Below are 25435 nucleotides of genomic sequence, written 5' to 3'. Positions count from 1 at the left end.
GGCAGCTACAGCAGCTCGCCCTCAGGGTCCCTATGCACCATGGGTCTTAGCTGGCACACCATTCCTTGAATTCCATCTCACAGACACCACTCCAGCAGGTATCCACGTAGGCTTGGCTCTGTGAAGCGATGTCATTTCCTCCATCCTTCGAGCAGAAAAACACGGACATCCTAAATGTATGCAAGAAGTATCCTGGGAACAAAAGGCTGGAGCTTGAATTTCCTTGATTCCCAAAGCTCTTGCAGCCATGGCCCCGAACCTAACCACTTACCGCTTGAGAGGCCATCATTTCATTTATACTCTGTTCATACTGCTCTGCCAAAATGGCAAGTTTTCTTGTCTGCTCATCTTTCAATGTCTTTAAGATTGTTTTGTGCTCATTCTTTGGAGTAACTTCCAACTGGTGATTCTTGAGTGCTTTATACTGTTTGGTCTGTACTTTGCAAGTGTCCTGAAACTGTTTTTTAATTTGCATTTCCATGGCCTGTGTGGAAAAAGTGACAAAGGAAACATAAAGACACATTAGCAAGTACAGAAAGTCTCCTATTGTAACGATACAATGCAAGTGCTGAGTGCACTGTTAGTTCAGTGACCCACAAAACTAGGCGGTGATAATGAACATGGATCAAAAGTTAACCCAACTGATGCTTTATGTTAAAGCTGCATTTTCAAATGGTTTCAGAGATAAAACAGATTGCAACAGGGAAAGACAGCTTTGAGCAGACTGTGGGATATTATAATGCCCAGCCTGTCACAAGGTTGGTAATGATTTTCATGGTTTCCTAGTCAAAGTCTTTAGCATCTGATATTGTTTGGGGTTTTCTTTTTTCCTTTTCTTTGCCATGTCCGCGTGAGAAGGGGGCTGCCATCATATCAACTAGCTCCCACTGCTCTGGCTGACAATGTTTTCCTGGCAAATCAATACAAGACAACACCTGGATAGTACTTCACATCCAAACCCATTTACACTGGGTTTTAGCACAAAGGAGGAGAAAAAATAAAAGGTGATTTTGAATTTCTTTCTCTTCCCCATGAGGAGGCTGTGCTTGCATGAAGCAATGTCAAGTGTGCGTTTTTGTCGAGGAAAAGCTAGAGCAGACGAGTAAGACCAGAAGGCGCTCCTTCAGCTTGTCTGGTCACATCTGCTTTCTAGGACACTCACAGGACTTGTGATAATAGAGGGCCTCATGGGGCTGGCCTGGTGGCTCAACTGGCTAACCCTCCACCTGCAAGCACCTGCATCCCATTTGGACATTTGTGTTCTGGCTGCTCCACTTCTCATCCAGCTACCTGCTTTATGGCCTAAGAGAGCAGGGATGATGGCTCAAAGCCTTGGGACCCTGCACAGGCATGGAGGCCCAAGGGGAGGCTTCTCACTCCTGGCTTCATGTAGGAAGTGAGCCAGCAGATGGAAGATCTTTCTGTCTCTCCTTCTCTCTGCCATCTGCCTTTCCACTAAAGATACAGACATCTTAAAACCAGAGATTCCTATTGAGACAGCTTGGAAATCCCTGTCTGGAAGGCACAGAAGCATGCCCAGTATGATTAAGGTTGACTTCCTCACTGTGCCAAAACAGACAATGTCCTCCTTGGCATGTAGCAATGGCTTAGTACACAGAACTTGTTATATAGTAGCCAGCCATCTAGAATCAGTCTGAGGCAGTGTGGGCCAAGGGCGTTCCTCCATACAGGAACATTCCTCCACGCAGGGGGAGAAATGTCTGGTACCTGCAGATTGAGGTCCCCTGTCCCATGCTTGTGACAGATATCCCTAATAAAGCACTCTTTCCTGCTATGCTGGGATCTGGCTGCAGAACCCTCCCAGAAGGGAAAGCAGCACTCAAGGCAGCTACTACCAATAGAACTCTCTCGTTTCCTTCCAGGCAGCAGCTCGGGAAGGACTCAGAGAGAGGACAAGCCAGAGATGGTGAGGTGCAGTGGTCCCCAAGGCAGCTTGGTCAGCAGCTCCTCCTCGGAGACTCGCCAAATGCTGACTCTTGGCCTTTCTCCCTGCGGATTCTGATCCAGCGGGTGTGACTTGGAGACGTTACCCAGGTGACTCTGGCAGTCTTGCCAGCGGAGGAAGAAGTGACGATCCCATCCAGGTCCATCCTGGGCACAAAGAGGGTAATACTTGTCGTGTCTCTCACCTTTAAGTTTTTCGGCTGTTGCCGAAGTTCCATGACATGCTTTCTGTGCAGTTCCCTTTCTCGCCTCTTATTGTACTCCAGCTGGTTTTCCAGCTCAGTCTGGTGCTGTAAACGGATCAGATCCATGCGTAGCTTCTGTAATGTGTGCAGCTGCCTGTACTCCAGTTCTCGGGTGGACTCGTCGTGCCGGATCAGCATGGCGTGCTCCATCTCCTTCTGGGTCCTCTTCTTGTTGAGTTCCTGCATTCAGGAACAGAAGACAAATGGGCATGAGTGGGGAGGAAGTAGAAGGAATGCAACACGGGGTGGCGAGGGACGGCACTGCTGTCTCTGTTAGTGCAGCCAGGAGTGTGTGGCAGCATGGCTTGGGGAATTAGAATCACAATCTCTGGAGGCTTAGGTTCTCTCTAGGGTCCTCCACTCATCAGATGGGCACGTTCCTAGCAATCACCACTAAGCTTTCTATAAAACAGGATCAATTCTACCTGGTCTCTCTGTTTACCCTAATTAGGTGATGTGCTATGTTTATGTCTTAATGTTTCTTCTGTGAAACCTCTGTCTGCCCATTCAAGTCATGAGAGGAAGTTGTTTGAACAGAAAAGATGCTCCACTCCCAAAATCTGAAGTTGATATAAGCATCTGGGGAGGGGACCTGATGGTAATGTTTTAAGTGTTCTCTAGGTGATTCATATGCAATCAAAGTTGAAAAACTGAATTAAGCTGATAGTGCCATGTCCTTTAGTTTATGAGAAATTCTCTGCTTGTACCTATGTTTCCACCACGCACATGTAAGACAATGCATGGCCCCTGCTTCCAGCTTTGGACCAGCTTATTTCTGGTCAGACATTTGGAAACGCTGTTTCCAATTCAGACATTTGGAAACGCTGTTTCCTCCTCTGAACTAAATAACTAAAAACATTTTTAAAAATATAACAATTATCAATTTTTCAAAAGATTTATTTATCTATATGAAAAGCTGAAACAGACAGAGAGAAAGGAGCAAATAAAGGGACAGAGATTTTTTCTATCCACTGGTTTACTTCCCAAAAGGCTGCAACAAGCCAGGGGTGCGCCAGGCCAAAGTCAGCAGACAGGAGCTTCTTCTAGGTCTCCCCTCAAAATGAGTGCAAGGCTCCAAACATTTGGGCCATCTTTTGTTTCTTTCCAGGTGTTATTTAGCAGGGAGCTGGATCAGAAGTGGAGCAGCTAGGACATGAACTGGAGCCCATACTGGATGCAAACCCGGCAGGCATTGGTTTAACTAGCTACACCACAGCTGTGGACCCAAATACCTATTTTTGAAGATCTCAGTATTTAATGCATGATAAGAAAAAGCATACAAGATCTTTCCCCTTTCATCTTTTCTATTATAGCCTATCTGACCACTTCCAGAATCTATTCCTCTGTTTTTCGTTTTGTTTTGTTTTTCGTTCTATTAACGTTTGTCCTTCCATCTCTTTTGTTCTTGTTGTCAGTGTGGTGGGGGTGGGAGAAGGGAGATAAAGTAGAAATAAAAACGGGAAATTGGGTGAGAGTTATTTCATTCACCTATTTGAAATTGTTACTATATACAGAGAGCTGAATTATGTCCTTTATGTACGAAAAAGTGTAAATCATGACACGAGCAACTTGCTAATATTCGAACAGGAAGTTTACAGACATTTGTTAAGGTACAAATCCATACTTGGCTCACTGATGACTGAAGTTGACAGGTGGCTTAACCTGGGTCAACCTATTTTCTGTTGTAGGCACTGGGGATGGGGAGTCAGAACTCATTCCTTTCTGCAGTAGCTTGGGGCTGTGCGGCTTATCAGACTGTAAATATAGCAGTCTGCTGCTCTCTGCGCATTGAGGATCACAGGAAACTGGGATAGGGAGCAAGCAGACTAAAAGAGAACGGGGGGGGGGGGGTGTAAGAAATGCAATCTACTGATGCTGAAATGTCTGACAGGTGCCCGAGTTCTCCTATCGGTGCTGTATCACTGCTACTGCATTTTATGAGATAGTCCTTCATTTCTACACTAAAATCCATGTTTTTGGTGGAACTAGAGCAATGAGGCACCTCTCTTCTCCAACGGCATCCTCTATGAGAGAAAAAGTGTCACTTGTTTTCACAGAAAACATCAGCATTAATATCTTGGTGTGACCTGTGGGTATGTTGCATATTTGGGTCCTTTGTTCCTTTGAAGAAAGTCCTTTTATATGAACAACATTTGATACAAGAGCACAGTTCATAATCATTCATTCATTTACTAATTTATTTAAAAACTTGTTGAGCACTTACTATGTGTTGGGCCCGAAGGTACTTGGTACAAAGCAATAAAACAGCATACCCCCCTCATTGGAACTTATTTTCTAGAGCAAAAATATCTAAAACATAAAAAAGATTTTAAGCTTGTCTTACAGAATAAAGGGTAATTTCCTATAACATCTCTCTAATCTCTGTGCTTTTTTCTCCTCTTCACCTTTTCTTCCTCTTCATCTGCACCATCAAATGTCTTCATTTAAACATCAGTAACTGACTGGCCTCTAGGTGGCACCATAACGACAGTGAGCCATAGATGAGAGCTTTCCCAAACCAACCGGAGTCAAAGAAAGTCCTTTAAATAGGCACATGCCCTGGTCCTAGGCCATTACATCATTTTTGATTGAAGAATTCCAGGAGGCACAACACTGAGCATCCATACATTTATATTTTCCTGAATTGAGAAGTTCAAACTGCTAAGTCTAAGCTGCCCATAGCTCTGTAACTCAAGGTGATGAGCGGAGGAAATGTAAAGAAACAAAGCAAGCACAGGCTTTGAGAAGAAATTAACTTTGCCTCTCTCATTGTTTAATGAACTGCTTCAGATACTGCCCCCTGTGTCTGAACTACCTAGGATATAAGTAATGGATCTTCAAGACAAGCTAGCCAGGGCCCATCACAATGGCTCAATGGCTAAATCCTTGCCTTGCCAGCACCAGAATCCCTTATGGATGCCAACTGTGTTCTGGCCGCTCCACTTCCCATCCAGCTCCCTGCTTGCAGCCTGGGGAAGCAGAGAAGGATGCCCCAAATCCTTGGGACCCTGCACCTGCTTGGGAGGCCCAGAAGAAGCTCCTGGCTTCTAGCTTTGGATGGGCTTAGCTCTGGCCACTGTGGCCATTTGGAAAGTGAGCCAGTGGATATAAGAGCTTTCTCTCTGTCTCTCCTTCTTTGTGTAAATCTAATAAAAATAAAATAAAAATTTATATATATATAAAAGGAAAGATAAGCTAGCCAGCTGACTTTCAGACGCACTCAGAGTCAGTCCTAGCTTCTCGATTGACTCATATGGCTTTGGGAAAGTCTCCTGATCTACACTTTAGCTTTTTGGGTGTATAGGGATAACAGTAGCCAAGAAAGCCAAGATGCCAAGAAAGACCATAAACAATGCTTCAGAATGTGCAAACATGCATTGTTTTTTCTGCATTCCAAAGTCAATGACTAGCATATAATAGGTTAACTCAAGTTTTCATAAACTATCACTACAGGGAGAGAATCAACATTTTTCAATTAGACTGTTCCCTTTGCTTCTTTGCTTTTAATTTGTACCTGAGTTGTTGGCTGAGCTATGAAATGGCATGCAAAATGGTATAAAATGTTTAACCCAAGGGGGAAAAAACAACCCACATCATTTGGCTTATTATGGGTCCAGAGTTGTGCCTACATAGTAGCATGCAATGTGCTTTGAATGTTTAAAAGTCACTTTACGTATCTCATTTGATTCTACCTGTAGTCTATGAAGTGATAAAATTTCAAGAATTTACCCCCTTTATACACGAAAATAATGCATTCGTGGTTGAGAGGCTAACATCAGAGCCAAAGAGCTACAAAAAGCAGAACTGAGGCTAAAACTTTGCAGCCGGTACTGTGGTGTAGTGTTGCCATTCCATATGGGCACTGGTTTGAGTCTCAGCTTTTCCACTTTCAATCCAATGTGCCAGAAAAAGCAGTGAAGATGGCCCAAGTGCTTAGGTCCCTGCCACCCATGGGGGAGATTTGGATGAAACTTCTGGCCTCAGTGTGGTTCAGCTCCAGCTGTTGCAGCCATTTAGGGTATAAGTCACTGGATAGAAGATTCTCTCTCCTTCTCTGTGTATATGTGGTTCTCCCTTTCTCTCTCTTTTTAACTTTGCCTTTCAAATAAATAAATAAATCTTAAAAAAAATTAACTCAGGTTTTTAGGTATTCAACATTTCCCATTAAAAGATGTCCCAAGGAATGGCTTTTCTCAGTTTTGTAAGGTTTTAGTTGGTGTTACAAGATTTTGATGCATTTCCTTGCTCCAACCACAGACAATGCTGTGGCTGCTCCATCTGTACAAATGACACATTATACATGAGAGCCACACGATGTGTGCCTTTAGTTAAATTCACAAAAACAAAAATAAAGCCAGCAAATGGAGTGGTACTGAGATTCCTGCCCATCAAACCCTCAACACAAGCACTCCCTGGAGCAAACATGAGGTCAGCGAAGCCCAGCGTCCTCCTTCCTTTCAGCCCATATCACATACTGAGAGCATCTCTTGAAGCTGAGTCTGAGCTTAGGGTTGAAATGAACGTGCTTCCCCTAAGCACACTGCCATGCTTTGTGCGACCGACTTGCTGTGGAGTTGTCGCTCCAGGAAGTGTCTCTTGCAAATATCTCCTTCCAAGCATCCTATTTTAAGTTCCAGTGGAAGTGGAATCAGCTCGTAAAGAACAGCTGACCCAGTTCAGGATGCACTTTTCTATTCATGCTCGCTGAGGTCAAGTCAGAACTAGCATTCAACGTTTTAAAGAGAGATGTTGTTAGCTTATACTAGTTAATGCTTAGTTTCAACTGGCTGGAAAATAGTCAACAAGTGTGAACAGGATCCCTAACATTCCAGTTTAGGCAAAGACACAGGAAAAGTACTTTCTGGAAGGAAGTATAAACTTCTTGAGAGGGCAATACGCACTTAGAAATTAAGACCTGTAAACTCTTGTGGCCCCCAAATTCTACCTCTGAGAACACATCCTCCAAAAATGCTTACGTATGTGTAAGACCATTAGTAGATGTTTGGTTTTTTTTTTTTTCCTCACTCTGTAGCATTGCTGAGAATATTGCATCATTGCAACAAATGGCCAACGAGAAATGGGTCATTAAATGAATGTTCTTATAGTCATGGATCTACTGTTACTATACTAGATTAAATCTAGTATTAAATCTATTTAATCTAGTGTTAGATTAAATACTATTAGGTTAAAACGATGAGATATGGCTGCCATGCCAGATAGCAAATAGCGAGAAGAATTAAAGTAGAGTGCACATTGGTTACTATTATTATTATTGTGGAATCAGCATCCATTTCCCCTCTTTTTAGCTTTGAGAAACTACTCAATCCTAACTGGTCGGAATCAGAATGTTGAGTAATAGGTGGGAGGATCACCCAATCAGATTCTCTTGTTCCTACTTGTTGAAGTCTTGATCAGAAATGATACAAAGAGTACGACACATGCAAGCAGAAGTGCCTCGAGGGGCAGGCACTGGTTCTCGCTTCCTATGTTGTGGCAGTTGCTTCTCCAGTGTGCTTCTCCACCTTTTCCACTTGTCAGCTCTGTCACCTGCTTCATATCTTTCTAATAAACGTCTTTCCATGCTTACCTCAGCCACAGCTTGTCTCTACTGCTTGCAAATCACATGACCCGCAGACATAAAAGCAATCTCATTTTGGTAAAGTTAAAATAATTTGTAACACATAAGCTGTATGTACTTTTATAGCGGAAGAACCTAGAAAGGTATATGTCAGATTGACGCTGGCTGTCTACATGCAGAGCTTGGGCAGCCTAGGAGCCCAGAGAAAGGAAGCAGGGCAAGGTCGGTCAAACGGCACATGGCTTCCGTCGTGATATTTCTGGAGGTGACATACTTAAATAGGACTGCACTGCAAACCCATAATGTGCTGAGAAGAGAAATGTGAAGTTAAATCTTACACGCACACACACACATGCATATACACATGCATACATGCATGCAACCCCAATAATGGCAGTGTAAAGTGACGTATGAACATCTTTCAGAAGTTAGTGGAAACACACACTAGAAAACTATAGATTTTAAGATTTTTTGCACCAAAATAAACACGATTTGATTCCATTCTCCCACAGATTTTCTGAAGTGCTCTTATATATGTCAGTTAGCGTCAGTGATCATTTCACAATGTATTCATATATCAATATATGAAGTTATATATCATAAATATAAGCAAAACTTATGTCACTGGTATCTCCATAAAGCTGTTAAAAAGAACCTTTACTACTAAGCTTTAATATATTCTATGTAAGTCTTTCTTCAATGTTATTTTATTACTTCTGTAAACCAAAAGAAAAACTGAACATTTTCCTGAAAATTGCTCTAAAATCAGGAAAACTTGGTTTCTCAAGAAGAATGCTCCTTGGGGTGACCTTGTGGCATAGCGAATAAAGTCACCATTGTAACACCCAGCATTCCATATAGGCATTGGTTCGAACCCCGGCTACTCTACTTCCTATCCAGCTCTCTGCTCATGTGTCTGGAAAGGCAGCAGAAGTCTTGGGCTCTGCTCAAGTCCTTGTACCCCTGTACCCAAGTGGGAGGCCTGGAAGAAGCTGTTGGTTCCTGGCTTCAGTCTGGCCCAGCTCTGGGTGTTATGACCATTTTGGGAGTAAACTAGCAAATGGATGATCTCTCTCTCTCTCTCTCTCTCCCTCACTTTGAATCTTCCTTTGGCTTCCAACTTCATAAAAAAATAACAAACAAGCAAACAAAACACCTTTATCAGTCTGGAGCCAGCAGCTTCTTCCGGGTCTCTGATGCAGGTGGCAGGAGTACAAGATCTTTGACCATCTTTTGCTGTTTTCTCAGGCAAATTAGGAGGGAGCTGGTTTGGAAGTGGAGCCCTCATAGGATTTCAGCACTGCAGGCAGAGGCTTAACCTACTAAGCCATGATGCCAGCCCCAAGAATGTATATTGTAATCAATCTGTACCTTACCACCAACTTGGTCAATCTCTCTAAGGCATAATTTTAGACATCACTGTCCAGCTCAGGTAAGTGCAGCAGATGCTTTCCTCTGCCAATAACACAAATGAAGAGCTCAAGCCTGATCTATAATACATGTGTCCAGTACATTTTACATTGCTTCACCCTGGTTTTCCCAAGATCGGATCCTGATTCACTTTACCATGAACTGTGCCAAAAGTGCTTGTTTGTTTCAAGCGGTGAACACATTTTTTTAAGGCAAACTTTGATATTTTTTATTAATGTGGTGGCTCACTTAGAAGGTTTTTTCTGATTACCCCAGGTGGCCCAAATATCTGGTGTCTTTAGTATCTGCAACTGATTCACATTCTGAATTCTTCAGTTTAGTGAATGCCATCATGTCCACCCAACCCTCCACATTAGAAACTTGGAAGGGTTTGTTGAATTCCTCCCCGCTTCTGAAAGTCCCACACTCATTGGGTAAGAGCCACTATCAGGTCTGCTTCAGGAATGTCACTTAGATATAATCTTACCTTCGTTTCTCCTGCCTCTTCCAAGCTGGATTAGAGAGAGCGCCTAAACTAATCCTTCTGTCCTTGGCTTATCACCATCCAGCCTAGCGTTATACCTGTGGCACCGGTTCTTCAAAATCAAACAGGGCACGCTCATGCTTAGAAGCCTCTGGCAGCTATGAGTTTAGATCTGAATTGCTTGCCCTCAGCCAGGCTTCTACAACCTCACAACTTCCTCCAGCTGTCCTCGCTCTGCTGCTCCATGTCACATACCCACAACTCCAGTCACACTCAGCAGCTCTTCAATCCCTGAATCCTACAAGCCCTTCCATTATTTTACACATGAGATACTTAATTTATATGACTATTTTTGCACCTAACATGTTTGATGATCATTGGTCTATTATACATCTGTCTCTTCTCTTAGACTTGGAGGGAGTATGGCTTCTCAATGGCCTTGACATCCAGGCCAGTGTGTCTGGCACGAAGAAGGCCCTTGGCAGGTGCTGCGTGACTGAGGAGATGGACTTAATTTCAGAGCCACGCTATCGTCTGAATGTCTCATCTGGAGTCAGAGAAAGACAAGCCTTTGACCCAATCAGGCTGAAAGCAAAAGTTTTCCAGCCTATTTCTTTTGAGTCTTCCCTGCGTATGGCTTACAATATAATTCTTTACTTGTCTTTGATTCCTTCTTCTGCTACGAGCTTTCTCTTACCAAAGGTAAATGCTTTCCCTGATTTGTTGTGGTCTACCACTCAGTGTCATGCACCGTGCTAGAGGCCACGGAGATAAGAATCTAGGGATGGATGGGACAGAGATGCGGTCACCATACCCCAGCATGGCTTATCGCATCAGTGGCAGTAGATATGAACACAGCAATTACCTCCCGAATGTTCTGCTGCTCCACTTCGTGCCGCTTGACCATGATTTTCCGCTTGAAGAAACGACAGTTTTTGTCGTAGTACAGTCTCTGTTGAGTGAGAAGGTGGGCTTCCTCTTCAGCTTGTGTGTGCTGCAAGTTTTCTTTATGCTTGGATATCCTTTCTTGCTTTTCTTTCTTGGGTGTGCTATGGTCTTCATTCATTTCCTAAACAAATAAAACAAAGAACAAGCCACTCAGTCAAACAAAAGGAACCACAACAGATGAAATTATTTGAAATCATTAATAAGTGACATGGAAAGACAGAAGGGTTTGATATTGAACATATCAACTGCCCTCCAACCTCCTTTGCCCCCTTTCTCAAAGGGATACGCATGAGTTGCTAAACTTGTGAGCCCACCAGCCTGTCACTCTCAGAAAGTTTCCTCATTCAGTCAACACATCCTGAGTTCCCATCCTGTCACAGGCATTGTGTAAGACATAATGATCCAATGGAGAGCAAAAGGACACTCTAACGGGGTTTAACAGAATAGGATTCAAAACTCATCCCAAGAGCTACAGGAATGCACTGACAGCCGTGCTGAGAGCTGCTAGGAAGAGGGTGTCCTTGTTCCTATCGGAACATTTCACAGACAGGTTTTGAATGTGGTAAAAACTAACCTGAAATTTGAAAATGTGGTATGTGTTAATCAATGCAACATAAGAGAGAAGAAAACCCTAGGGAGAGGAAATGGTGTGGGCAAAACCCTTGGGGTCGGGGAGGAATGGTGGCTGGGGGGTTTGACACAGATGATGGCAGCTTGGTGACAAGGCTGAGAAAAATGGGCAGATTTCAAAAGACAAGAGGTGATCGTGTAAGTGTCATTAATTTGAATTTCCGGGAAAAGCAAGCTTCATTGTTATTAGAACATTTAAACATTTTTTTCTAGGTTTTTAAAAGATTTATTTCCATCTTTTATAAAAGAACATGTAGCACATTCCGTTCCCCATATATTCTTGTAGCAGCTCACGAATGTAGTGTAGCCTGCAAATGATATCAGCTACCACACCATGCCATTTCAGTAATTCCAAGAAAGGAAAGCTAAAAACTTAACAACCACCTTTTAAAAATATTTGGTAATTTTTTTCTTTTTTTAAGTTTTATTTAATGTTTAAAGATTTATTCATTTTTATTGCAAAGTCAGATATATAGAGAGAGAGAAGGAGGAGGAGAGAGAAATATCTTCCATCCAATGATTTGCTCCCCAAGTGACCACAATGGCCAGTGCTGCACCAATCTGAAGCCAGGAGCTTTTCTGGGTCTCCCACGTGAGTATAGGGTCCTAAGACCTTGGGCTGTCCTTCACTGCTTTTTTTCCAGGCCACAAGCAGGGAGATGGATAGGAAGCAGGGGTGCTGGGATTAGAACTGGCACCCATATGAGATCCTGGCACATTCAAGGCAAGGACTATAGCCACTAGGCTAATTTTTATTGAAGAGTCAGATATACTGAGAGGAGGAGAGACAGAGAAGAAGATCTTCTGTCTGTTGATTTACTCCCCAAGCGACCAAAACAGCCAAAGCTGTGCCAATCTAAAGCCAGGAGCCAGGAACTTCTTCCGGGTCTCCCACATGGGTGCAGGGTCCCAAGGCTTTGGGCTGTCCTCAACTGCTTTCCCAGGCCACAAGCAGGGAACTAAATGTGAAGTGGAGCAGCTGGGTTTAGAACTGGTGCCAAATGGGATCCTAGTGCATACAAGACGAGGACTTCAGCCACTAGGCTACTGCGTCAGGCAATATTTGGTATTTCTTTATTATTATTATTATTATTATTATTATTATTATTATTTTATGATACATAGGCCCTGGGATTTTCCTTACCCCTTCCCCAATTCCTACCCCCCTCAACTGAGTTCCCCTAGATTATTACTATAGCATAGTTCTTCATAAACAGTCATATATATGTCCATCATTGCAGGCATGGACAATGGCAAAGAATCCAGCATCCTACTGTCAAGATATAGTTAACAGTTCTATTGGGAGTCCATCTTTGATCTGGAAGTAGAGATGCATTCTGCATTGTATCCTCACACCTGGATATAACAGCTGCCATTACATAGTTACTATACATCGCCTTCACTGAAAAGCCACAACACAAAATCAACAACAGGAAGTAAAAAAATAAATTAATGCCATGCTTCTGAATGTCTAATGTGTTGCTGAAGAAATGAAAAAGAAAATTAAGAACCTTCTTGAAGCAATGATGCTACTGTATAATGTATCAGTCAGTGAAGAATTTAATGAGAAAGTGTTTTGAAGAGATGAAACTTTAAAAAAAAAATCAAAATCCATGAGATACAGTTTCCACTGCTCTTTGTTGGTGATATATGTCTCCTGTAGGCAACAAATAGATGGGTTTTGTTTTTTTTAATCCAGTCAACTTTTCTATGACATTTGATGGATGAGTTGAGCCATTTACATTCAGGGTTAATATGAATGGATGGTAATTTGGTCCTGTCATTTTAGCAATGGGCTGTTAATTGATTTAGTCTTCTGTTGTCATTTTACGGGATGTTCTTCACACTTGCCTTTGGTTTCGGTGGGTGCTGTTCCTCTTGTCTGCCAAGAGAACATCTTAAAGTATCATTTGTAGGGCAAGTTTGGAAGAGGCATATTCTTTTTACTTTTAACTTCATTGTGGAAGAATTTCATTTCATTTTCAAAGACAAAGCAAAGCTTTATTGGGTATGTCATCCTGGGCAGACAATTTTTTTCTTTTAGAATCTGGAATATGTCACTCCATTCTCTTCCGGCCTGTAGAGTTTCCTATGAGAGGTCTCCTGTGAATTTAATTGGCATTCCTTTATATGTTGGTTGATTTTTTTTTTCCATGGGTGCATTTAAGGATCTTTTCCTTATTTTGATTAAAGAGAAATGATTATCCTGTGTCGTGGTGAAGATGGGTTTTGGTTAACTCTGTTGGGAGTTCTGTGTCCCTCCTGAATGATGTTTCCCAATTATTTCCCTAGATTAGGGAAATTTTCCCTTATTATTTCATTGAATATATTTGTAAACTCAGATTCTCTTTCTGCACCTTCTGGGACTCCCATAACTCTTATATTTGGTCTTTTAATAGTGTCTTTCAATTCCTGAATACTTTTTTCAGCTTGACCGAGCTCTGCTACCAGCTTTTTGTTTGTTTCCCCCTGGTGACTGGAAGATACTTCCAATTCTGAGCTTCTTTCTTTTGCTTCATTCAATTTTGGAGACTCTCCACTGTACTTTTAATTGTCTTCACTGCATTCTTCATTTCTGATATATCAGTTTTCATTTGATTCATTTCCTGTGTGACATATTCCTTAAATTCCTTGAATGCCTGCTTTATGTGCTTCCTGTTGTTAAGAAGCTTTATACCAAGTGTTTTAAATTCTGTGTCCCCCATTTTCTCGATGTCTTTCTCAGTACACTCTGAGGTTGGCAAAGAGTTTTGTTCCTTTGCTGGGGAGTCTTCAGTAACATTCATTGTGCCTTTGTCTCTTCTTTTGCTCTTGGTCATTGTACTTCTTTCTAGTTATCAGATTCGTCTCCTTGGGGCAGGTTTCTAAGCTGTGTCACCCACAGGTCTACAATTCAATTTTACTTATTGTGTTTGGTACATGGCTCTTTGTTTTCAGTCACTTGTGCCACTCCCTCCAGCGAGTTCCAGGTCTGGGTTCTTATGTCAGTCTTCCACCATGGTCTCCATAGCTACAGATCCCGGTTCACACTCTCCACATCCTGTGATACCATGCTGTTGCTGCACTGTTGTCTGTACAACCTTTCTCCTACTTCTGGTTCAAGCAGTTCCCAGGATTAGGGAGACACCAGGTGTCTTATTGAACTAGGTTGTTGTTGGTGTGGATCTTGCCAGAACCTGTCGGCCATTAGGTCTGGGGGTCACATGGACCTATTTTGACCTGTACGATGCCAAAGTTGGTATTATATTTCCTGTGGGACCAGTGCAAATGCACTGAGCTCAGTAAGTTCAATCCCAGCTCAGTAAGTTCAATCCCAGCTCAGCACTTGCACAGCTCAGTGTTGTCCCTGCAGTCTATAGTGTTTCCACACTGTACAAAATGGCGTCTGATGTGCCACTATTAGAGTTCTTGATCTGCTGGCTGATAGGTCTGAGGGTTACCCGGACCTATTTTGGGTGGAACCTTTAGGATGCCACATTGTTGCAGTTCACTGAGCCAAAAATGAGTTCACTTCCAGCTCAGTGCATGCACAGTACTATCCCAAAGCCTTTGTCTCCCTATACAAAAAATGGTACCCGATTCACTCTATGGAGTGGACTGGGTTATGAAAACCACCCTATTCCCACACTACCTAACACCTGCCACTCTGTCTCTGTTCCTGGTCAAATCAAACAGACCAGCAGGACAGGCAGTTCTTTGGATTCACCTTCTGAGTTCCTGGTGAACGTCCCTTCCCACCTTGTTGCTGGTGGAGTTCAGATCGCCATTCACTGAATGCCGCTGGAGTATCAGTCACTGCAACACCACACTGTTGTGTATGCTGCTTTCCCTTGTCTGTCAGTCTCCAGGTGCCCCTCCACTGTCATTCTGTCCTTTGCTTTTTTCTGTAATGTGCCCTCTCTGCTTCACACTGGCTAATGTCTCTCCTTCTGTTTAAAGTGTCCTTACCCTATTCCGCCATCTTGACTCTATATAATCATATATAAAACATATATATAATAACCATATAATTCTTAATACGTCACATTGTTGAGTGTTTATTTTCAGGTAGGTATTAAATGATTTTCATTATATCATTGAAGTGTGTTTGTGTTCTCCAGACTTGGAAGCATGCAGGCTACACTGCTTCCCAGCTTCTGAGGGGTCAGGCATCCTCCAGAGGGCTCCTGCAGGAGGGGAAGTTACCAGGACAGCAGTGGCTGAACTACCTGGAGCCTCTCTCACAAGCAGCTTTTTTTTTTAATTGAGAGGAGGAGAGACAGAGAGGAAGGTTAAGACATTGATTGTGAAACCAGCATGTCTCTCTCATTCTGTCTCTGCTATTCTACCTATCAAACAAATAAATCTTCTCTTAAAAAAGGAAAAAAAAATCATGGTTATGTCTGTGATTCAATAACATCATTCCTTTGTTATTTAACTAGACTTAAAGTCAATCATTAAGAAAATGGGGAAATTGACAACCTCCTCTCTTTACCCTCCTTTTTGAGACTTTCTGGTGTCAGGTACTATTCCCATTCAGCTAGTATGGCTCAAACACAGTTTTCTGTCTGACTCTGGCACTATTGGCAACCTGCCTTGTCATGAGAAAAGGCCGGAGGCCCACCGCATCCCCCTTGCTTTCACTTCCCAACTGAAAAAGAACTGGAGAGGAACCTAATCTAGTCCCGTGCTGTTAACATATACATTGGAAGATGAGCTCAAATCCATGATTTCATATATTAATGCTACATCCCATACCGAATTTATTAGCCTTAATTCTTGGTAGTTTGCATATAAGATATTCTAAGTCTCATAAGATGGAAAGTCCATGGAACCACAGACAAGTCACCAAATACTAGTAAGAGCAGCATTCAAGAAATCCCAGTCCTCAGATCCCATCTTGCTTCTTCAGGAGGACTTTCTAGGCCCATTTGAGGGACTTAAATCAAACACTGCAGGGTCAGTCATTTGTCAAACATTCATATGTATATAGGAGACCCAGGCATACAGAAAGACATGGTCTGTGCTCTCAGGATGCTTACCAGCTAGTACACTAAGTACTTTAAGAAAATCACTACAAAGACATAATTTAAAACTCCAGTGTTATGAAGTCACATACATTTGTCTGGGTCAAGGAAGTTATCACAGGCTTCTTTGGAGAGGTGATTCTTAAGGTCCTAATAATTCTCAATCTTACAAGGAAGAGGAGTTGGAACTAAATGATCACAATTGCAGTCAGGGAAGAATCAGCAATAGGAAGAACATCTTGGTCAGTGACACACATGTGTGCCAAGACCTCAGGGAAGCGAATAGCCTGGTACATTTGGGCAACCAGAAGATGGTCATTGTGACTGGAGCAATGGAGAGGCAGTGGGGGTAGGGAAGCATTGGTGAGAGATGACACAGTACGGGTAGGCTGGTAGCAGGCCACACAGGGACTTACAGGATTGTGATCTGTCCTGACAGCAATGGGAAGTCAATGGATTTTAAGGCTATTTATTTCTACTTATTTGAAAGGCAGGGAGGCAGAGACAGAAGGAGATTTCCATCTTCAGGGTTCATTCCCCCAATGCTCACAACTGCTAGGACTGAGCCAGGTCAAAGCAAGGAGACTGGAACTCAATTTGGGTCCTCCACAAGAGTATCAGGGGCCCAAGCATTGGAGCCATTATCTGCTGCCTCCCAGTGTGAGCAATAACAGAAAGCAGGAATTGGAAGCAAAAGGAACAACTTACACTGTGTGCTACGATACGGGTGTAGGAACCCCAAGTGGTGGCTTCACCACCATGCAAAATGTCTATCCCCTAAAAGATGTTGAAACCATTGGGGTTACGTGACTGGATTTATGGTTTGCAAACATCACTCTGGCTGAAGCGATGAGGATAACCGGAAGTAGCAGGTGTGTCAGAATTAGGCCAATCGACCTGCAGCATCTGGGAATGTGGTAGAAAGCCACATTTTTAAACTATACCCCACAGCACTTGATTCACAAAAATGTAAGGATGGTTGAGTAAATCAATATTAGCATTTCCAGTGAAAATGATGTAACATTTGAGGACTCGGAATAGAATATTGATACCAACACGAGATGAGTTGATTTCAACTTTCTCTGGCAACCTGGTGACCACAAACACTGGTATACTTACCTCTTTTATTTTTTCCTTACAAATCTTATACTGCTTCTTCTGACTTTCTAAGAAAGTTGTCAAATCTTTCTTCTGCTGGGCCAAGATCTGTTGCTGGAATTTCTTTTCATCTGCTGCAGCTACCTTTGCCTGGTAAAATAACACATATGAGCTGGATGAATTTCCCTTTTTGTATGCAGCATTCAGCTGAATATATTCTCTAATATATTAAAACTACTAAGTGTTGAATAGTATTTTGAAAATAATTAGTGAAAAACAACGTGCAGAAACTTATTTTGATACTCATATCTCATACAAAAATTTTTTTCCACTGTCTTTAAAAGATTTCTATTTTATTTATTTGAAAGGCAGAAATTACAGATTGAGAGAGTGGTCTTTGAGCCACTGGTTTCCTCTTGAAATAGCCACAAGGGCCAGGGCTGGGTTGGTACAAAACCAGAAGCCAGGTGTATCTTCCAGGGATCCCATATGATTGTGAGGGCCCAAGCAGTTTTAGGCCATCCTCCACTGCTTTCCTAAGCTACCAGCAGGGAGACGGATCAGAAATGAAGCAGCTGGGATTTGAACTGGCGCCCATATGGGATACCAGTACTGCAGGTGGCAGTTTAACTGGTTATGCTGCCAAAGCACTGGCTGCAGACTCAACCTTCTTCTCCAGAGGTCACTACAGTTAGTATTAGGTTATCCTTTTGCAACTGAAACACAATTGTATAAATGCTCAAAAAACATACAAAACCTGCAGATGGATGCTTATAGCAGTGTTACTGATAACTGCTAGGTCTTGAAAGCACCCAAGATGTCCTTCAGTAAGCAAATGGATATATAACCTAGGGCTCAGATAAGGAGATATTGATTCTTCAGCTCTGACAAGAAATGAATGAATAATCCACAGAAGACACAGAGGAGACTTCACTGTCTGTGTCTGTGTGTCGTGGAAGGAGCCAATGTCCTGAGCTGGATGGTTCCAACCACATGACATTCTTGCAAAAGTAAAACTAAGGATACAGTCTTCCGTGGTAGTCAGGGTTTGGAAATGGGCTATGGGTAAGTGGACTCTCAAGGCAGTAAAACTGTGCTTTATACAAAAAGTTTTTAGCACTGAAAATACATTCCCAATTATGAGAAAATTATAAAGATGATTCATAAACATGTCTCATTGAACACAAAAGGATTTTTTCATCATATTTTTGGTAGCCATAGGGTTATACTATATTATAAAATTGACAATCATACTGGCTATTATTATTTCAAGAATCAAACTCTGGTGGATGATTCCTAGTGGAATCATCTTAAATTTAATAGGGAAGCTATTGACGTTTTGTTTTCCTAGATATTGTATACAATCCACAACAATCAGATGCCATATAATTGTGGGGAGTCTTAAGTGTTTCATCAAACACAACCCCAAAACACAGTAATCCAATAAATGTTGGCTCTGGCAGGTGACAAAATTTGTTTCAGGGAACCTACGATGAGGCATGACATACGACAAGGGACTTATGAGATGGGAAGTTGGTCTTCATAAGCTTATGTATGTTTTGCTTCCATTATCAACAAATCATCCACTAGGAACAATTCTCTGCATAAATTCATCATGTCAAACTCCTGAGAAAGAAACTGATGAGTCTTTCAGTAGTATTCCTGTTTGATAGTGGTTTTGTGCTGCATGAGATGATGGCTGTGTGGGAATGCTTCTTCTTAGTCGGATGTCTGCTTTCACATGGGGAGACCCTGGAAGCCTGTCCCCACTTACTCAGGGACTGCACGCTCTCCACAGCTTTCCACGCTGTGTGCGTCTTATGGGTGTGGGATGGCAAGGAAGATGCCTCTATTTTAGCCCTGCATGTAACTGGGTGAGCAAGTCTCCACATCTGCAATCTACTCCCCCTTTACTTGTACCCAGACTACCGCCAAGGGAATGATGCTCCACTGTATATAAATGGACAAGAATGTCATATAGACCTACTAGGTTAGCTTTAAATACAATTTATTTTTAAGGTACTGCAAGAATTCTTTAAATTTATTTATTTGATAAGCAGAGAGACAGACAGACAGAACCATCTGCTTGGTTTACTCTCCCAAGTCCACCACAGCTGAGGATGGGCTGGGGTTGAAGCCCAACACTCAATTCAGGTCTCCAAAATGGACAGCAACAACCCAACTACTGCTGCCCTTACTGCTGTCTCTCAAAGTGCACATTAGCAGGGAACTAGACTCAGGAGCTGAAGGTCAGGTACTCTGATGTGTGAGCATCTCAGCTGCTAGTCCCAAACGTCCATTGCCATTCCTGAATGAAGATTTTAAGTAACCATATAGGACTTGGGAACTCTGCTCCCTTAGCTCCCAGCAATAATGCCACTTCATTACCCGCAGCCACCCCACTTCTGCCTCCTCCTATCATTTGGCACCGCCCAGTCTGAAGGGCATGTGTGTGTACTGACCTCCTTTTCTATGATAGCTACTTGCTTCTTGGCCAGCTTCTCCAGCTCGATGGATGAGTTGTTGGCATGTGTCTCCACCTCTTTCTGCAGCTTGAGGCGGTGCTCGTCCATCTCAGCCTTCAGCTTGTTCTCCAGGGCGATCAGCTGCTTCTGGTGCTGGCGCCGCATCCGCTTATAACCTGACATCTGTTCCCGCAGCTCGTTCTCCTGCTCATGCTCATGGATCTGCCGTGTAACCTGAATGGGGTTGGGGAACAGGACTCAGGTCACCAGGTTCGGGAGAGACAAACTCTGAGGCAAGGAAGAACTGTCTGGGAAAATGGTATGTGTCAATGTCAGTTCATCTCCTCTGTACTAAATGCTCACCTGGAGTTAACACAGTACCAAGTACAAGCTTCTCTCATCTTCAAAACCACCTCACTCACTTTCCTCATTTAAGAGGCAGGTGTTACTACATTCATTTCATAGATGAAGACATTGACGTTTGAGGAAAGTAATGTATCCATTCAAACAAACTCTGCTTCATATTTTTTAAAGATTTATGAATTTATTTATTCAAAAGGCAGAATGATGAAGAGTGAGAGAGCAAGGGGAAGGAAGAGAGAGAGTTCGAGAGAAAGAAAGATCCTACTCATCAACTCATTCCCCAGATGGTCACAACAGTTGAGGCTTGGCCTGGCCAAAGCCACGAACCAGGAACTCCACCCAGGCCTCCCAAGTGGGTGGTAGGAGTGCAAGACCTTGGTTTATAATTGACTGTTTTAGCAAATGCATTACCTGGGAGCTGGCTGGGAATCAGAGCAGCAAGGACTAAGATCACACTCCAATTTATGGGCTACCAGCACTGCAAACTATGGCTTAACCTGTGGTACCCTGAGGCCAGCCCCCACTTGCACATTTTTGATATTCTGTAATATTCACATATGCTCACAATATCAATAAAGAATGGAGTTGAGACCTAGGCCCACACTATTTCCACCAGATCAGGATTTCTCACCCTTCATGATGCTGACAATGAGCTGGATACATTCTTTGTCCTGAAGGACTGTCCTGTATACCGCCAGACATTTAACATAATGTACCCACTGGCCTGTACCTACTGAAGGCCAGAGGCATCTCCCAAGTCATGACTAAAAAAATTTTCCTTAGATACTGACAAGTGTCTGAGGTGCAGAAAAATCTGTTTCCAGCTGAGGACTATGGTACTGTGGAATGTGCTCTCTCTCTCTCTCTCTCTCTCTCTCTCGCTCTCTGCATTTTTGAGGACCATGTCTTGAACAGTCTCAGAAACCCTGTTCTTTCAAAAATAGTCTGAACAGGATTTATTTCCTATTCTTATTCATTCATTCATTTGAAAGGCAGAGTCAGAGACAGAGAGAGAGAGAGAGAGAGAGATGGGGAGTGAGACAGGGAGGGAGGGTTTGAAAGAGAGAGATCACTCATCATTTGGCTTACTCCCCTAATGCCAGCAGCAGATGAACCTGGCACAGGCTGAAGCCAGCAGTCTTTCCAGTCTTTAGCATGAGCACAAACACTTGGATAGTTCAGATTCAAACCGGGCACACCAAATGCCTGCCCCTACTTTCTATTCTTTTTTAACATTAATTTTTTAAAATCTCTTCAATCTTCTATTCTTTTTAAATAATTAAAAAATTTTTTTCATTTAAAGTCAACAAAAGTACAGCTTTAAAAACATAATCATATGAGTTGAGAGAGAGAAAAATCTTTCTGTATATCATCTGTCTCCTTCAAAACAGATATTAGCAAATGACAATACAGTTGCTTGTTCTGCTGGAAAAGAAAGCATTATGACTTTTGGATGATTTCTCTTATCAGTAACTTTTCCTAAACTCATTCTCAAGTTAAATATTCAACAAACTAAGGAGTCAAATGTACATTTGAGGACTTTCATCTCATTAAATCCTTTTTTGATTTCCCAGTCCTCACTTCAATTTATCATACCTCTGTATTTTCCTGTTAAGGTTCTCTGATTCTCTCTCTTTCTCTCTCTCTCTTTATTGTAGGGATAAACTTAATTAAGGATTATAACTTTAGTTTTGTTCTTGACCAAATGTCTCAGTGATTTCCATTGACTATAACTCTCTTCTCCCCAGCTGAACCCCTAAACAAGTTTCACTGGAAATTTTCACACTATTATTAACTGTGTGTACTATTTCAGTTTATAGGTCAAAGTGCATTTTTATAGAAAAATGGTTTGTTTCACTGTTCATTTTAGAATGTGCCCTGTTGTACAAATCTGAGCCCTTACTATGGAGACAGTGCTATTCTGTAACTAGATAGCATTATCAAAGCAAACCATTAAACATTAGCTGAACTTTGGAACCTTGCCAGCTGAAACTAACACTAGGTTTCATATTCATTTTTCCTTTTTTGAAGGACAATCCTTTTTAAAGTATAAGGGATAAGAGTAGACCAAAAAAAAAAAAAAAAAGATAACATTACCAAAAAGGCACCTAGTAGTCTCTAAAGAAAATGAATGATCTATTTTGTTATCACAATAACATTTTTAAATGAATTTATTTCTTGATGAGAGGAAGGAATAAAGTGAGTTGATATATATGTGTGTAAATTTCATTTCCTTGTCTTTATACTCTCCTGAAGTTCAACTGCAGTGAAAAAAATGTCAATTATAAAGAACACACCAGTCAGTCCTTTCTGAATAAACTTGCTTTTTTTTTTTTTTGAACATGAACATGGCAGTAAAGTCTCTGTTCCAGGATCATGAACTTGAGGTACGTTTTATCCAGATAGCTAATTTTTGTGGGGTCATTTTAGTATTCCTTCTTTAATCAAATTCCTAAAGCTAAGGCATGCCAAATTCCAAACCTATTATGATACATTTAAAATCTGCCATAAGCATTGGCTTGTGTCCAATAAAATATTCTTGGACGAACATTTCCCTAAACTAAGAAGCCTAAAGAACACAGAAATGAGTTGGGTCAAGACTATTTTCTGACTTAACTGGTGGCTGAGTTTTTGTAAAAAGTGGCGTTACTGCCTAGCAGGCCATACTTGGTACAAAACATGTGGCAAAGACAAATTATGACATTCTACTCACTATTTCAGCGGAAATTTTGATCTGAATAATTCCCTTAACTTGATAATCATTTTTTTTCACTTCTAATATTACTTATCATTTGTCATAAACTTTCTAAATCTCTTTGGGTACACACAGAGATACTAACTTGTATAACTCTATGCATAAGCTAGATAGGTGAATTTATTAAATAAAAATATAGCCAAATGGTGATGGATATATGACTGTTTAAGAAGAACTATAGCATAGTAATAATATAGGGGAACTCAGCAAGGGGAGAGAGGACTTGGGAAGGGAGTAAGGGAAATCCCAGGGTCTTTTATTTGTATCATAAAATGATAATAATAATAAAAAAGGTAAAATTTAAAAAATTCTAAAAATACAATTTAAATTTTAAAAAAGTGGAAGAACTTCCCTCTGTCTCTCCTCCTCTCTGTAAACCTGCCTTTCCAATAAAAAAAAAATACATCTTAGAAAAAATACAAGGATAACGTTGATCAGAACCAGACAAATAGACCAATAACTCTATTAAAAGTATTCTTGTACTGTTCTGTCAGATAAAGTCATAACTGATTCGTCTAATATGTGGTTCATTTGATTTAAACATTTCTAGAGAAAACTGATGATTTTAAGATGCTTGACCTTAAAAGGCTCATTAATCTAGTAAAAGAAACACTTTTAAAAGAACACAGTACATGAAAATATCTTCAAAATATTCATGGAGGGCCTGGCGGCGTGGCCTAGCAGCTAAAGTCCTCACCTTGACTGCCCCGGGATCCCATATGGGCGCCGGTTCTAATCCTGGCTGCTCCACTTCCCATCCAGCTCCCTGCTTGTGGCCTGGGAAAGCAGTTGAGGATGGCCCAAAGCTTTGGGTCTCTGCACTCTTGTGGGATATCCAGAAAAGGTTCCTGGATCCTGGCTTTGGATCGGCATAGCATCAGCCGTTGCGCTCACTTGGGGAGTAAGTCATCGGACAGAAGATCTTCCTCTCTGTCTCTCCTCCTCTCTGTATATCTGACTTTCCAATAAATAAATAAATCTTTAAAAAAATATTCATGGAAAGGACACATTATGAAAAAAAATAAAAACTGTGACCAGCACTGTGATGCACTGGGTTAAGCTGTCACCCTCCATGCCTGGTTTCATATCGGAGTACTGGTTCAAATTTTGGTTATCCTGCTTGTGATACAGTTCCTAGCTAATGCACCTGGGAAAGCAGCAGAAGACGGCCCAAGAATTCGGACTCCTGCAACCCATATGGGAGATCCAGATGGAGCTCCTAGCTCTAGACTTCTGCCTGTCCCAAGCCCAACCACTGCAGTCATTGGAGAATTGAACCAGGAGATAGAAGATCTTGGACTCCCTCTACCAGTCTGCCTTTCAAATAAATGTTTTACATAATTTTTGTAAAAATTCTGTATGGACCCAGTATAATGACCTAATGGCTAAATCCTTGCCTTCCACGCACCGGGATCCCATATGGGTGAGCGCAACGGCTGGAGCTGAGTTGATCTGAAACCGGGAGCTTCTTTTGGGTCTCTCAAGCAGGTGCAGGGTCCCAACGCCCTGGGCTATTCTCGACTGTTTTCTCAGCCTACAAGTGGGGAGCTGTATGGGAAGCGGGGCCACTGGGATTAGAACCAGTGCTCACATACAAGGTGAGGACTTTGGCTACTACACTACCATTTGGGCCTAAAATAAATAAGACTTGCAGTATAGACGTGAAAGTGCCTAGCCAGGTGCCCGACATGGGGAAGATGCTAAATGCACACTGGTTTACTTCCTTTTCCCACAAGGCTCCAAGAAAGACGTCTCCTTCCTATCTCCAGCATTTTGGGTGATGGGGACATATATCAGAATATGCGCATTCAACACAAAGGGCAACTTTAACAATAAAACTATGCGTGTATGTAGGTTATGCATTATAGCATTCAGTATGCATACGTTCTGAACTGCAAATATTAATTATATAACTGGAATATGTAAAAAATAACAAATAGAGAAAAGATAAGGAACCATTAGAAAGCAACACTAAAATTTTCTTCTGGAAGCCTTTATGGCTATTTAATGCCACCCTACTTAATTCCAGTAAAATTTGACCCTAAAACAAATCACCTCATGCAAAGTGTTCAGGCTACAATCTAAAAAACAGCACAAGACTAATTAGTGACTTAGTGAACAGTTAATAGCAGCAAGCTGGCTGATAATCTTACCCTCTTTAAAACCAAATCAAAATTATTCATAAGAATCAAAAGGCTGCACATAGGATACAAAGTGGTCACTTTTACCATTAGAGCAAATGAAATTTATAGCAAGTTCTTAAAAGAATACAGTGAGTCACAATTTGACATTAGAAGTTTCACAGGTCACTTCTCAGAACACCTGAAAGGGGGAAAAAGGTGTTAAGGTTTAACTAAAAATAATGATTGATAATGGACACTTCTGCCTTATACCAGGAATTGTCAGAAGAACTGTGAAATATCTGGCTACAAATACAAATCCCCATGGGATAACAGAGCTAGAAGAGTTGTTATTTGTTTATTCAGCC

General features: G+C 41.7%; 1 protein-coding gene across 4 annotated transcripts in view; it reads right to left on the bottom strand.

Moving 5' to 3' along the window:
- TAOK3 (TAO kinase 3) overlaps positions 1-25435 on the bottom strand; it is a 154276-nt gene that overhangs the window by 6690 nt on the left and 122151 nt on the right. For all 4 annotated transcript variants that reach the window (XM_040986914.1, XM_040986913.1, XM_040986912.1 and 1 more), the window contains 5 exons: positions 19827-20063; positions 17386-17514; positions 10548-10751; positions 2151-2390; positions 272-484 (listed from right to left, as the gene is read on the bottom strand). In XM_040986914.1, coding sequence (XP_040842848.1) covers positions 272-484; positions 2151-2390; positions 10548-10751; positions 17386-17514; positions 19827-20063 — 1023 coding nt within the window. The remainder of the gene's footprint in view (positions 1-271; positions 485-2150; positions 2391-10547; positions 10752-17385; positions 17515-19826; positions 20064-25435) is intronic.

The sequence above is a fragment of the Ochotona curzoniae genome, unplaced genomic scaffold, assembly GCF_017591425.1.
Source record: "Ochotona curzoniae isolate NIBS_2020 unplaced genomic scaffold, NIBS_Ocur_1.0 contig_46, whole genome shotgun sequence".
Classification (NCBI taxonomy): Eukaryota; Metazoa; Chordata; class Mammalia; order Lagomorpha; family Ochotonidae; genus Ochotona; species Ochotona curzoniae.
Note: the sequence above shows the minus strand (reverse complement) of the source record. Positions and strands in the feature narration are given on the sequence as shown.